Source organism: Mesoplodon mirus, assembly GCF_964341445.2.
Source record: "Mesoplodon mirus genome assembly, chromosome: 11".
NCBI classification, from domain to species: Eukaryota; Metazoa; Chordata; class Mammalia; order Artiodactyla; family Ziphiidae; genus Mesoplodon; species Mesoplodon mirus.
In genome coordinates, this window is record NC_138987.1 from 5,192,927 (window position 1) to 5,207,450 (window position 14,524).

The 14,524-nt window shown below is 35.7% G+C and overlaps 1 protein-coding gene across 6 annotated transcripts in view; it reads left to right on the forward strand.

Annotated features, from left to right (window-relative positions):
* The window catches only part of NAV3 (neuron navigator 3), a 593,230-nt gene that overhangs the window by 326,375 nt on the left and 252,331 nt on the right, over positions 1-14,524 (forward strand). For all 6 annotated transcript variants that reach the window (XM_082636004.1, XM_082636005.1, XM_082636006.1 and 3 more), the window contains exons 2-3: positions 1,278-1,395; positions 2,029-2,081. In XM_082636004.1, the coding sequence (XP_082492130.1) occupies positions 1,278-1,395; positions 2,029-2,081 (171 nt within the window). The remainder of the gene's footprint in view (positions 1-1,277; positions 1,396-2,028; positions 2,082-14,524) is intronic.

Here is a 14,524-nt window from a genome sequence, read left to right on the forward strand (position 1 = left end):
ACCTCCATTTCTCAGTTTCTACACTTTTATTTTATTTTTATAAAAACATGTATTAGTTTTGTTAGAAATTTTAAAAAAGCATTTTTTTACATTTTGCTTGGCACTCAGTGCTCATGACTACAAGGCTCAATTTACCTTTCCAGTCTAATTTGTCACAATTTCAGACGTCCTGCCTTATTATATAATTTACAACTGTGCCCTTGATTCCTTTTTTCCTCTGCCTTTCTGTATCTTGTCCCCTCTGTGGGGAAAGCCCTTTCCTTCACTTCCTATCTTTAGGTTCTATTATGTTTCCAGTTCTAATTCCAGTGCTTCTATAACACATTTTTATGTGTATATTTCTCAGTTAATTGTCCTCCTCTATTCTCATTTCAAATTTTGCATTCTTCTATCATATCACATATTATAGTCTGCCTTGTAATAAATGTATTAATATGTCCATATGAGCCATTCATGAAATTCAAGTCTTAACATATTTATTTCCTTACATTTAGATTGCATTACATCAGTTAGTGCCTATAGCATTTGAAAAATTAGTAACATTTTATTTTTGTGAAGTTTTTGAACGGTTTCAGTTTTTTCTTCTATCATAATCTGTTATTGGAGAGACACCTCTACTTTATGTAGATTGCCAACCTTATGGCTCATAATCTGCTCCTCAATTCTGTATTATAATTTCTATGTAATAACTGCATTTGCTTCCTCTATTCTCTTATATAAATGCATTTCAAGAGGCTGAAATGGGATATGACAGTTCAAATAAAATAGCTTAGGCATTTGCAATTATTTCATAAAATGATACCAAAATATTGTCACATACAGTATCTCACATGACAAATTTAATAAAGTCTTCTCAGAGAAACACACATTTTTATAGTAAGATTCTGGTATAAATCAATCCAGGTGGCTTCCTTTTACAAGGACAGGCAGATTATTTTCAATATGATAGAACCAAGGGCAAGAGAGTAAAAACTCAAACTGATTTGCAAACAGGAGCTTCCTCAGTAGTCATCCAGGAAGGGAGTTTTGCTGTGTCACAAGTGACTAGTACCCGGTTTTGAAAAAAGAGTGAGTCATCCCCCTTTGAAACAAGAGATAAGTGGGGGAAAGGGCTGTTTAAAAATTATTTTACAACTATTTCCTTTGGAGCTATGACTCCTTAAGCTGGAATGTGATCCAGAATAACTTCCCTTTGAATCCAACATTTGTCTTAAGCATTTTTATTGCCTCTCTTTTCCCTCATCCCATCTCACTTCTTCCCTCCCTCTGTTCAACAGATTTACACGGACTGGGCCAACCACTACCTGGCAAAATCGGGCCACAAGCGGCTGATCAAGGATTTGCAGCAAGACATTGCAGATGGAGTACTGCTAGCAGAAATCATCCAGATCATTGGTAAGATCTGCCCTCTGAGAAAAGCCATGAAAGTTTCTGCGCCCACGCACTTTGGTAAAATACAATTTAATTTGGATGCTTAAGAACTTGGTCCATGTGTCTCTGAGATTAATGCAGCTCTCCCCGTGATTTAATTAAAATGTTTATGTGAGAATGTTTGAAAAAGGCAGTTTGGCCATACTTTTAAATGGCTAAAACTGTATCTTTACATACACTGAATTGTCAGAAATGAACGCTTCATTAAACCATATGTCTCCCATGTGTGCATTTCGTTAGCTGGAGCAACTCATACACTCTGAGATTCCTTGAAACTATATCCTGATCCAGCAGGGACAATTGTGAAAGGTTTCATGCCAGCAGTCATTTGGCACAAGCTAAGGAATTAGCAGCCACTTCCTTCTCACTCACTTTTTTTTTCTATTTGCCTGATTTGTGCATATGGACCTGGCGGCTGCTAACAAGAGTGTCTTCTTGTACACGGCTTAGGAGGCAGAGTGGATGTAGCACCAGCATTTTGCTTGGTGTTTTTTTTTTTTTTTTCTTTTTTGCTTAGTCTCCTTTTTTTGTGTTTCACTTCATGGCTTAAGCATGTCATTCTTCTTTTCTCTCTTTTATTTTATTTCTTGGCTTTAGCAAATGAAAAAGTTGAAGATATCAATGGATGTCCTAGGAGTCAATCTCAGATGGTAAGAATCATGTTTATTCTAAGTATATTGCTTGTCTTCACTTCCAGAGTTAACTGCATTTATAAATGAACTAGAAGTTTCTTTTGCATGTCTCTCTCCTTGTTTAAGAAACCATTTGATCATATTCTATCATATATATTTCTTGGGGGGAAATTTAGGAAGAAGTGATAACAACGATACAGTTGAATATGTATGACTCCTGAAGAACCAATCTCCAGGTGTTTTATCAGATCCTTGACCTTTGTTTTGTTGTTGTTCTGATGTCTGAATAATTTAACACTGGTCTTGGTGGCAATAAATCCCATTTCCAGTTTTAAGTGGAGCCTTTTTGTCTGAACAACTGGTTTGAAGAACAGAAGTTGCCATGCGCATTTTAAAAATATATGAATAGTATTTCCTTCGCTCATAACAAAGTCCAATGTAAACACATGGACTCTTCAACACTTTTGGAAGTAACTCTAAAGGCAGGCTGCTGGAATTTTGCTGAGCAGGGACTGACTAGGAGATATGATTCATAGCCTTTTCTAGAAAGTTGTCGATCTAGAGGTCTGTCTGTCCCCCAGCCCTCTCTTATTTTTACCACTTGGTAAAGCCTAGAGTTTTATAATAAAATAATAGATTAATAAACTGCTGAGATAAAACCCCACCCCTTTCTTAATTAAATAGCCACAACTTTATTTTATAGGACAACGTGAACCCAAAATGCCTTAACTGAAGTTATGTCAGCAGATATAATCAGGAATGACAGCCAAAATCCACAAGATGAGGTTTCCTCCAAAACTCTTTTTAGCATAGAATAGACATTTAAAATAAAAATAATGAGTACTTAATTGACAGAAACTGGAAGAATGAAAAAAATGATGAACAGTTTTGACCTGCTGACCTGCTTTATTTAATGTCAGAAAACTGAAATCCAAAATAATAAAAATAATTTATTTTTAAAGAGTGATTAACTAGCGTGTGTGTGTGTGTGTGTGTGTGTGTGTTTAAGCACCCCTCTAAGGACCTACTACAGTGACATGAACTCTGTGTCGCTCTTGTGAAAAAAAATCACTATAAAGAAAGATTCTCTGTAAAACATTTCAGTTTTAAGGAAACTTCCTGATCTAATTACTCTGGGCACAAAGACGACTCTATTAAAATTAATTATGGTTATTTCCTGAAGTTTTACTGGAAGTAGTTATAATACCTTTAGGCCCTGCTATAATAAAAGCTGCACGATGATGGGAAAGACATGTAACTTCTCTGAGCCTCAACTTTCTCATCTGTAAAATGAACCCTAATTATGATATGATAATAACATATAATTATGGACATTCTTTACTACCTAAACTGATATGGAAATGCAGAGTAGTATTGCTACAAACTTTATAAAGAGCACATTCATGAATTAATACCTGCTAAAAATTTTTAAGGCTTTATATTAAAAAGCTCTATAGTCCCTGAATATCATATGTTATTTCTCAAACCCAACACTGTTGGTTTTACTTTCATTATTTCAACCATAAAGAGATGTTGGATACTAAAACTCTTATGTTCTCTGCTGGTATTCCAATTTGATTCTGATTACAGTTCAATAAATAGCCAAGTTATTACTTCATGACAGATAATAAACAAATAAACCTTCAAAACTCATAACTATAAATAGAGATGCGGTCCTTAGATATTTATCTGAAACATCTGTGCCTAAGATTCTACAAATCTGAAAATATTCTCATGGGTATAAGACTCTCTTAATTTTATTACTTCCTGCTCCTTATTAGCCCCCAAATGTCATGCAACATCTAGTATACATGTTATGTTGATATTTCTTTCTGCTTCTGATTTAAAAAACAAACAAACAGAAAAACCAAAACCTGAGAAATGCAAATGTTATAAAATAGGTGATTTTTTTTTCCAGCCAAAAAGTTTTAGTCAGAATTACACTGAATTTTGAGTAACAATGACTTGTAACCTCATTTTTTTTGATGTGGTTGAATTTCTAACCTGAAATTGGCATGCCTTCAATAAGGTGATTCAGAAGAATACATATGACACAAATGTAACTTTTTTGGCTGAATTATTTTTGCCTCTGTTCTTAAGAATTGGCATCGGTACTATGTTATTAATGAATAAAAATTCCAGATTTTAACTGAGACAAGAAAGTAGAGGAAAGAGAATTATGATAGCATGACTAGGCTTATAAATTTCATATATCTTTTCCAAACAGGATGTTGCCTGTTTCTTTATTGTGTAACAACCGAGCAGTGCTGTGTTAGTAACAGTGAGCACTGTCCTTACTCATAGAACTACTTGGCCAATGCTTTTTATATATCTGATTTTTCATGGCCTTTGGTTGGCGTTCATGTTTAGTAACAAAAGATAAGGTAAAACTAGGTCTGCTACTGTTTCTAGTTACAAATTGTCTTTTTTTTTTTAAATTTCCATCTTGGTAACCTTTATTGGATTATTTTCAGCCTTTAGTAATAGAAGTTCTCTCATGGTATGAATGTATGGTATATTGATGAATAACAGCCAGCTATTCATATTTAGGCAATATTAACTGAGCACATAAGACACCAGGTGTAGGGACACTTGAGGGTCAGAGGAGCAAATATTCAAATAAATAATAGCCACAGTGTTAATAGGGAAGAACAAAAGGAATGTGAAGGAAGTGAGCCTGGTGTGTTCCAGAGCAGAAGACCACTGTGGTTTGAGCACAGTGAGAGGTGATTGGGGGGGATGACGGAAGCCTGATTTTGTAGGACCAAAGGAAGGAGTTTGTATGTTACTCTAAGCTGATTGAGGAGCCTTTGGAGGACTTTTAAAGCTGGGCTGTGTTGTGACTTGATGTAAATATTAAAAATGATCACCCCAGGTGCTTTCTGGGCATTGTAGAATACTTAAGTGTTGGCCTTCAGTTGGGTATGGGAGATGAAAAATATAGGGACTGTGCAGTGGTCCCCGATTTTTTGGCCTGAATGAGTAAATAGTTACCATTAAACCAGATGATTATTATGGAGGGAGAAAACAGGCTAAAAGGTGAAGAAGGGAAGAGGACAAATTCAGATTTTGACAAGTAGAATTTGATGTACCCATTGGAACGTCAAGTAGGAGGTTATTGGAGGCAATTAGGCATGTGATTCTTAAGGCCAGAAGTAAGGTATTGGTTAGAATATACCTACTGCGTAAGTAATGGTTGAAGCCATGGCCAAGGATGAGATCTCTAGGAGGTCTGTGTAAAGTCAGAAAGCAAGAAAGCTTAGGTTCTCACACTGAGGAATACCAACATGTATGTGATAAGCAGAGGTGAAGGAGTCAGAAAAGGGTGAAAAGAGTGGTGAGAAAGTGAGCCCATCACTGAGAGAGTGGATCAACAGATATGGATTGTTAATCCTTAGGGTAGCTATGGTAGCTTAAGCTGTAGTACATACTTGGACTAACCCAGTGGGACGGGGCAAAGTAAGATGAGGAAAATGTGGCAGATGCTGTCAAATGCTACCTAGTCAATGGGTTGGTATACCAGAAGGCAGGAGGGTTAGTTTTGGTAATTAGACAGGCGTTAATGACCTTCATGTAAACATCTTCTGTAGAGTGATCATGTGTTCAAGAATAGCTGAGAGGTGCAGATATCCACTGAGTCTTGAATGATCTTTCCAGGACTTTCCTGTTGAAGGATGAATAAAAAATATATAGTTTGAGAGGAAGTCAAGGTGAGGGGAGTTTTTGCAAGGGCGGAAGTAGGCAGAGAAGGAGGAAGCAATAGGGAGAGGGGAGGATCCAGGGGAATGGGGAGACAAGTGACCATGCCAGATCCTCAGGGACGTGGCAGAGGAGGAAATTTGAAGTCTGTGTGGAAGATTTAATGTTGGAAAACAATGGGGATACTCTTCCCTTTCATAAGGGGATATGATTGCTTGAAGAGGTGATATTTGTTAGTGGATTACATAGAAATGGAAGGAATTCAAATCAATATGATAATGACTTCAGACTATTAGATAATATTAATGTGCTCTTTTCCATGTCATTCTCTAATGGTTACCTTATAATATAAAGAAAAAACATTGGTTATAGTATTTTATAGCAGATAAAGAAAATACAACAAAAATTCTTTCAAATATCATTGGCTAAAGGGCACATATTTAAGAAAAATATGAACTTGTCTTTATTAGCAGGATTATTGAGAGGTTGATTCATATTTATTCCAAGTTTCAACTGCTATCTATTGCTGTCTTTCCTTAATAAGTTTGAGACCAAACTCATCCTGAAAAAAACAGAACTAAGTTTGTAGGAGCTTATTCAACACTATATTTAACCTCATCCAAAGATGAAGTTACTAATATGGATGACACCTGTTAAGTAATTTCTAGGTGGGTGGTATCAGGATTCAAAATATATGCTGCATGCCACAACTCTGGTGAGATTACATGAGGAAATAAATTAGCCAACTATAAATACCAGGAACATCCAGAATGCCCAGCAGATTAAAAATAGCAGAAAAAAAATGCCCAACATGTATTTGAAAGGCAGAAGCACAAGTGCAGGGTTCTTAGACAAAAATGTAAGACACGTAGAGGAAAAGCTGTTTTGAAAACAAAATTTTCTTTATTTTAAAATAGACCATTAGAGCACTTGGCCAGTTAGCTCAGTTGGTTAGAGTGGGGTGCTAATAAACTAGGCCATGATATTTAGTAATCTTCATAAATGCATGGAGGGGTTAGGAAATTTGATCATGTGAAATAGTTTCAACCCAAGAATTAGATAGTGGGGCAGAGGTGAGGGTGTGGTTCCCAGCCTGTCCTTCCTCTTCGCTGCTTCCTCCCTTTTCCTCCCTTCACCTCACTCTAATAGCTCGACTGCATTTTTCAGCCACAGCATTCTCCCTTCTTTTCTATCATATCACATTGTTTGAAATTTGCTGAGATGCGGATTTTTGGAAAACTTGTGCCTCTTACCCTTTTCTATTCCTAGGAGATGAAAAATTAGGTTTTAGTCTTCCCTTAATTCTCTGATTCCATGTCCCACAGGGTTATGGCTGCCACAATAATTACCATCATGGATTTCACAGGCATCTTTATTTCATTGCTATAGTTTACAGCAATCCAGACAGTGAAACTATTCTTGACGGAAGAAGTATCCTGTTCTTTTATCACTATGCTGTCCTTTTAAGTTTTAATTCTTTCAGCCACTGCTTGTTACTGCTGCCCTTTTAAAGGATCTATTTAGGTAAGATAAGAAGATGAGGCTCCTAACCAAATAGGGAAGAGATAAAATATTGGAATGCTCTAAAGGTTTAATAAAATCTTATAAATGGCACGCTGCAGGATTCTAGCACTATGACTCAGAGGAGTGGAATATTGCTAAGTTAGTCCATTCACATGATCCCCTGCCATTTTGAAACTGTTCATCTTCTGGAATGTCTAGAAAAAGATAGCTTAATGAAGACAAATGCTTTCCTACAAATAGAGCTCTGATCTCTAAAGAAATACTAACTGAAAATCTCTACTTTGTAGTTGCCTTAATGATTCATTATCTTTATTTAGGCTCACACTTCAGAAGAATAAGTGTAAAGTATAAGTATTAGGAAATTTATATTAAATGATTAGAATATCACCCTGATGATTTTTAAAACTGAGTTTGTCTCTAGAAGTTGCTCTATATACTTGTAAAGTTTGAATGAAGTAATTGAAATAACATGGGGGTGCTGAGAGTGTGTCATGTTGAAAGGACAGTGGTCACTGGAATTCTAATTCTGATTAGATGATCCAGGAAAAAGAATTCAGTAAATGCTCAGAGTTTTCACTCATTTCTGCAATGAGGAAATTAGACTGATTAAAGTCTGTTAGAACTCCAACTTGCTAGATTGATTTAATGAAACACCAAAGACCACAGTTTCTGTTCAATATTTCATCTTATAGATATACCTGGGTTTTCAATCTTTATAGCTTTTTAAAACTACATAGTAAAGTAAGAAAGACATTTCTTAGAATATATTATGTCTAATTTACAACGAAAGACAGTATTTTTATGAAAGTTATCTGGTCTGCCATTCAGAAATTAAATAAATGCTGAAGATACAAGAATGCTTTTCTACATTAATTTTATATTATAGAATAAATAGTATAAATGTTTTTCTTATGAGTATCAATATTTAAATTGGTTTGTGCCATTAGTAGGACAAATAAAAATTGAAGTTAAGTAACCCCCTTTGGGTTGGACACCAGATTCCACATACAAATTTTTTCCTTTTTTCTGGAGACAAGATATAAAATATTTCTGGTTTTGCAGGTAGTTATTAAGCTTTACATACATAAAAAATTGCATACATAAAAAGTACATAAAAATTGCAAATGTACTTAATATTTCTACTATATATTTAAATACCAACCACTTTCTTAAACATTTATCCTGATAGTTTTGACTTAAAATGCTGTAAGTTGTTTGCCACTGATAAGCCACTATCTGAGTAAACACAAAATACCATCATACCTTGTATTAGAAAACATATTTTGTAGCAATCCTTTCATAATTTTAGTTTTATTACCCTCACTAATCTAGTTTTTTTTTAAAAAGAACTTACTGCTCCATCTTTTTCAACCCCCTTCTTGAAATTAATAGAAAGTTAACTGAGAAATTTAATTCTCAGTACTAAAAAATATGAAATAAGAGCAGTTTTTAAAACCCTAGTTCGGAAAACCATATATTACTAAGATATGAAGCCATTTTAAATATGACCTATGATATTCTTAGCTTAAAAACCTATGGTGATTAAACAATGTTTTTAAAAAATACTTCCATAGGACAGAAAAAGGAAATGAAATGGGGGAATCTTGTTCACTTGATCTCAGTATAATCATTTGGGAAGTATATCTTTGATAAAATAAATTATTGGACAATCAGTAGATGTACCCAATCTACTTGTTTTATGATATTATATTTAAATGATTTTAATATGAATGAAATTAAACTGACCTGTGTGGATAGCCACAGACAAAATTCATGACATGTCTGGTTACACTTTGAAAAATTGTATTGCCCGTTTGATTTGTATTAGCCCTGTTTCAAACATAAAAAAATATTATGAAATCATATCATAGAAGCATCAAATTTTAGAGATGGACCTAAGAGTTCAGCCATATCAGTAGCGCTTATTGATTCATCTGCAGGTTGAATGTCAACCATCTTTATCCAGTGCTGCACTAGATGCTTTGCTTGCATTTTTCATTGAGTCATCATAGCAAACCTACAAAAGAACTTGTCTCACTGAGGCTGCCTTTGTCCCTATTTAGTAAGTGGAAGAATCAGTGTTTGGCCTCATGTCTATTTGAGTCTAGGCCAAATTGCTTTAAAACGTATTAACAAATGCATTTAAAAAAATAGGGCCTGGGACTCAAGTCTTGAGATTTTGATCTCTTCCTCTTCTTTCCCCTCCCCCTCCTTCTCCTTCCCCACCTCCTCTTCTTCTTTAAAGTTTGCATCCCTCCTCTCCCTACCCTCCCTCCAAACTTGCAACATACATGAGCATTTTTCTTTAATATTATGCTTGTTTCTTCCATCTATAGCAGGAATAAAAGCTTTGGTTAGGTTGGGAGAGGGTGTGGGCATATGAGATAAATAATGATTTATAAACTTTGTGGTGAAATTATGCATTTGGAAAATAATTAATTGTTATATGTAACTTTAGCCCTATATCTAAACAGATATTATTTGTTTAGAATGGTTTTATAACTTCGTAATAAAAGAGTAAGATTCCTTGTTTTGTTTTGTTCTCTGAAACAAACCGAGAAGCAGGAATTATTAAAAACCTACAGAGAATATTTTCAGGTCAATGAGTACTGACATAGTATTTTATAATTTTATATTTATAACACTTTATATTGGCAATTATAGCCTATAATGAAGATTTAACATCATCTATAATTGGCAACTAATATTAAATGATGTTCATTATTCTCTAATCACCAAGTCAGTTAAAGCAGAATATAGAATTTTAAACAAAAGATAATTTTTAGCTGATAAAATTCTAATAAATTTTCCATATCTGTACCCTTATCTATCTGTCTATCTAGCTATCTAGTCACATACACACTTCTGTTATATATGTGTTTATATAAAGCATTCCTAGTATGAAAATTTGTATATACACACATGTACACACAGACATAGATACACATATGCCTAGTATGGAGTAAGCTCTTCATAAACATCTGTAATCCTCACATAATATATTGTGTGGGAACTGCTTCCATTCTCATTTCACAGATAAGGAAGCTGAGCCTTCAGGAGAGTAAAAACTTTATTTCTAACAGTGTGTAAATTTCATAACTGTGATTCAAACTCAGATTTATTTGACTGCAAAGCTTTCAGTTATACTACAGTGCTTAATTAATGAACTGACTCCTTGTAGCTAACCCCAGACCAATTAAACACAAAAACAAACTGAAGAGCTAAACAAAATTTCTATCTCCTGCCTCTCCCTATCCCACAACACAAACTAACTTGAGATAGGAGAGGAAAACATGGGACATAGCATTCGATGACATGAAATACCTAGTTAAACTGTACCTTTCACCTCCCCTCCCCACAGACTTAACAAATCAAGCCTCAGAGGGCAAGGCCTAGAACTCTGCATGCTTACAGATCCCAGCTGACCCTTAGGCTTGCTAAAGTTTTGGGATCTACTGCTCTGCTGCATTAGTTTCCTGTGACTGCTATAACAAATTATCACAGATGTGGTGGCTTCAAACAGTAGAACTTTAATCTCTCACTGTTCTGGATGCCAGAAGTCTGCAATCCGTATCACAGGGCCAAAATCAAGGCTTCAGCAGTCCTGTGCTTCCTCCAGAGGCTGTAGGGGAAATCCATTCCTTGCCCATTCCAGCTTCTGGTGGCTGCCAGCGTTCCTTGGCTTGTGGCCACGTCAGTCATTCTGTATGTTCATCTACCGGGAGATAAAAATGCATTGGTTAGTTGTGGAATAATTTGGAATCATTTAAACCTTATGAACTTAGAATATGTATGGAACAAATAGATTTTGCATACTCTTTCTGTCCTTCCTTTCACACTACACAATTTCATCCTTACATTCAACCACATATTTGTGGAGCACCTATCTTGTGCCAGGCCTATATCCTAACTGCCTGTCGATCATGTAGAGAGCTTGAGTCAGAAGCTGGAAATGGCTCAGTCAGAATGTCTAAATTACAGCGGTAGAAAGCATAATGTGGCAGAAATGGTGATTTCATTGGAGACTGACAGGGTTGAGTTTGAATTCTGTCTCTGCTATTTATTAATTGTGTAAACTTGTACAAAGTATGTCATTTCTAAGCCTCTACTGAATGGCCAAAATAATATCACATTTACCAGAGTCTATGGTAAAGATGAAAAAAGCGTTTTGCATTTGGAGTAAATAACATCCATGCTTAAAACTGTGTATGGGGCTTCCCTGGTGGTGCAGTGGTTGAGAGTCTGCCTGCCGATGCAGGGGACACAGGTTCGTGCCCCGGTTCGGGAGGATCCCACATGCCGCGGAGTGGCTGGGCCTGTGAGCCATGGCCGCTGAGCCTGTGCGTCGGAGCCCGTGCTCCGCAATGGGAGAGGCCACAACAGTGAGAGGTCCACGTACCGCAAAACAACAACAACAACAAGAACAAAAAACTGTGTATGAACTCCCTTCCTGTGCTGGGTTGTTAAGTGGTGGAGGAAAAAGTGGCTTTCAAACCATTTCCCGTGCTTCTCTTCTTGACATGTAGTGTCCAGTTCATCACAGTGTGGCCTGTTCACCTAGTGTGTTATGAAGTTAATATTTTACAAATGACATATTAAAATTAAATACACTAAAATAGACTTTTTAAAAATCAGAGTGCATTGCAGATAGTATGGGTAGAAATTGACTTGTGAAACTTTTATTAATTTCTATCTATAAACCTATGTATATACTGTGTGGTCATATAAAATAGATATCTTCAGTGCAACGCTGACCATTTCTTTCTTTCGCATCAGACACACCATTAGTGCCCTGAGCTTTACTATCAAGCCCAGGCCCTTAGCAAGACGTGGAAGATGTTCCACATCTAGTCCCTGTTTATCTCTATGGCCTCGTCTTCTGCCACTAGATTTTCCAGATCTCAAGATACTTGTTCCTGGAGTCTTTCAGCCTGATCTCTCCTCTAACACAGTTTCTTGAAACCTATTGAAGGCCACCAGCCTTTGGAGGGGCCTGTTTTCGCATTGATAAACAAAGACGTTGTGGAGAAAGATTTAAGTGGGGTTCAACTTTTAATATTCCTGGCTATTCTGAATTCCCCCGTCCCTTAACTAGCAGTGTTTCTCAACCCTGACCAGTTCACATATTGTTCCTTCTTTGGGTTCACTTCACCCCCCATCCTGTTATTTGGTTAACCCTTCCTGACCTTTCAGGGACTAGCTCAGGCTTCCCTTGAAGCAGAAAAAAAAAAATGTGGGAGTTAATGATACAGGCTCTGTTTTTGACATATTCTCTCTGTGTACCCTTGAGCATCTCAGTTTAATTCTCTGATCAACACTTTTGTCATTGGAAAAATGCTATAATTATGGCAACTTCAGAAGAAGGTATCTTTGTAACCATGATAGAGAAGTCTTAGTTACTAATTACTTTCTCCTTTCCTAGTCCCTTTACCTCTGATCATGAATAGACTGTTCTGCATGCTTCTTTAGGAGTCTGTGTTTCTCTAATTATAACATTCATCACATTACATTGGAATTATCTCTCCTGTGAGACTATATATATTTTTAAGAGCTTGGACATGTCTCAGTGAATAAATAATTGTTATGGAGTGAATGAAAGCAAACATCTTAAGAATTTTTAACCAATGCAAAAACACTGTTGCATTTTACTTTAATTCTTCAAACATTTATATTTAAAAGAGTTATATTAACATCTTTGGCTAAAATCTATATAATTTGAATTTTATGATAGGATGGGAGTTTGCTCAAACTGAGCCATCATATCTATTTATTTTTGGTGGAAATCAAATGTAATTAATTTATATAATGATACTAGCAGTGTATATTTATCATGACAAATAGGAAGAGTCATTAATTAAAAATAGCACAAGTCACAAAAGAACTTACTGTCAGAGAGAATGAAAGTTACCTTTGCTTTATATTCTTCTTCATATTCTCTGTGTATGATTCACAGCAGCAGTACCTCAGACATGCCCTAACCAGGATGCATTGTGTCTGTAGAGAGAACTCAGTCTTTGAAATATTATGCCTACTACCTGGTTTACAATTATTTAACTTTTTATATTGCAGTGGTTTTAGGATTCCAGGGGGCATCAGAGCCTTTTCAGTTCCAGGCCAAATTCAGCTCTGTAAACATAATTGCAGAAAGGAAAGGCTGGCATGGTCTGTTTTCAGGCATCCTTTTGAGCAATTGTGTGTTGCTCTAAGCTGCTCTGTTGGGCATGGCTGCTCCCCCTTCTGAAGCTTGTCTAACCTTCTCAGAATCAGACTTCTCCTGTGCATCCAAATGACACTTCTTCTTTGAAGCTTTCGCCAGATCCATAGTGAAAATTGATAAATGCATTCTCTTCACTGCCTTATAGTGTTCTCTATAATTCTTTTTTGGACTATTACGCCTTGTGTTATGGTGATTTATGAATCTTTTTTCGTCTCTTCAGCTATTTTACAGCTCACAAAGCTCACAAAGGCAAAGACTTTATAGTCATTTTTACATCCTTTAACCATCTAGTAGAGCTGTTTGCCCATAATAAACAGTCAATAGTGGCTGAATGAATTGATTACTTGTTGTTAAGTGTTGGTGCCATGGTTAAAATTTAATCACACACTGATCTCAATTGATACTAATCATACTCAGAATGTAATTTCCATTAAATATCCATAAGTAAAAATGAAAGAAACCTACGAATAGACAAGGCATAATTTTGTTAATATTGTGAAAGTTGCCTCCAATTACATCTTCCAAAACAGATTATCCTAGTTTTGTAGTAAAAATACTCAAAGGCTGGGTGGCATCAAACATGCCACTTAAAGTTCATAAGTTCAATAACTGGGAGATTGGGATTGACATATATACACTATACACTAATATGTATAAAACAGATAACTAATGAGAACCTGCTGTATAGCACAGGGAACTCCACTGTACAGTAGAAACTAATGCAACATTGTTAAACAACTATACACCAATAAAAAATAAATAAAGTGAGTCTCTTGTAGACAGTGGGGAAAAAAAGAGTTGTGCTAATTAAGAACACTACTCTTTTTTTGGACTACTTCATTCAACACTGAAATGAATAAGTCCAAATACATGCAATACACACTCTGTGTTTAATATGTTGAGAACACATATTGACCCTCAGGTTTAAAAAAAATTTGAAAGCATATATACACTGATAACTGTCTAGAGTTTTCATAAGTGAAGATAATGAAAACTCTTGTTTTCCTCACTTGAAATCCAG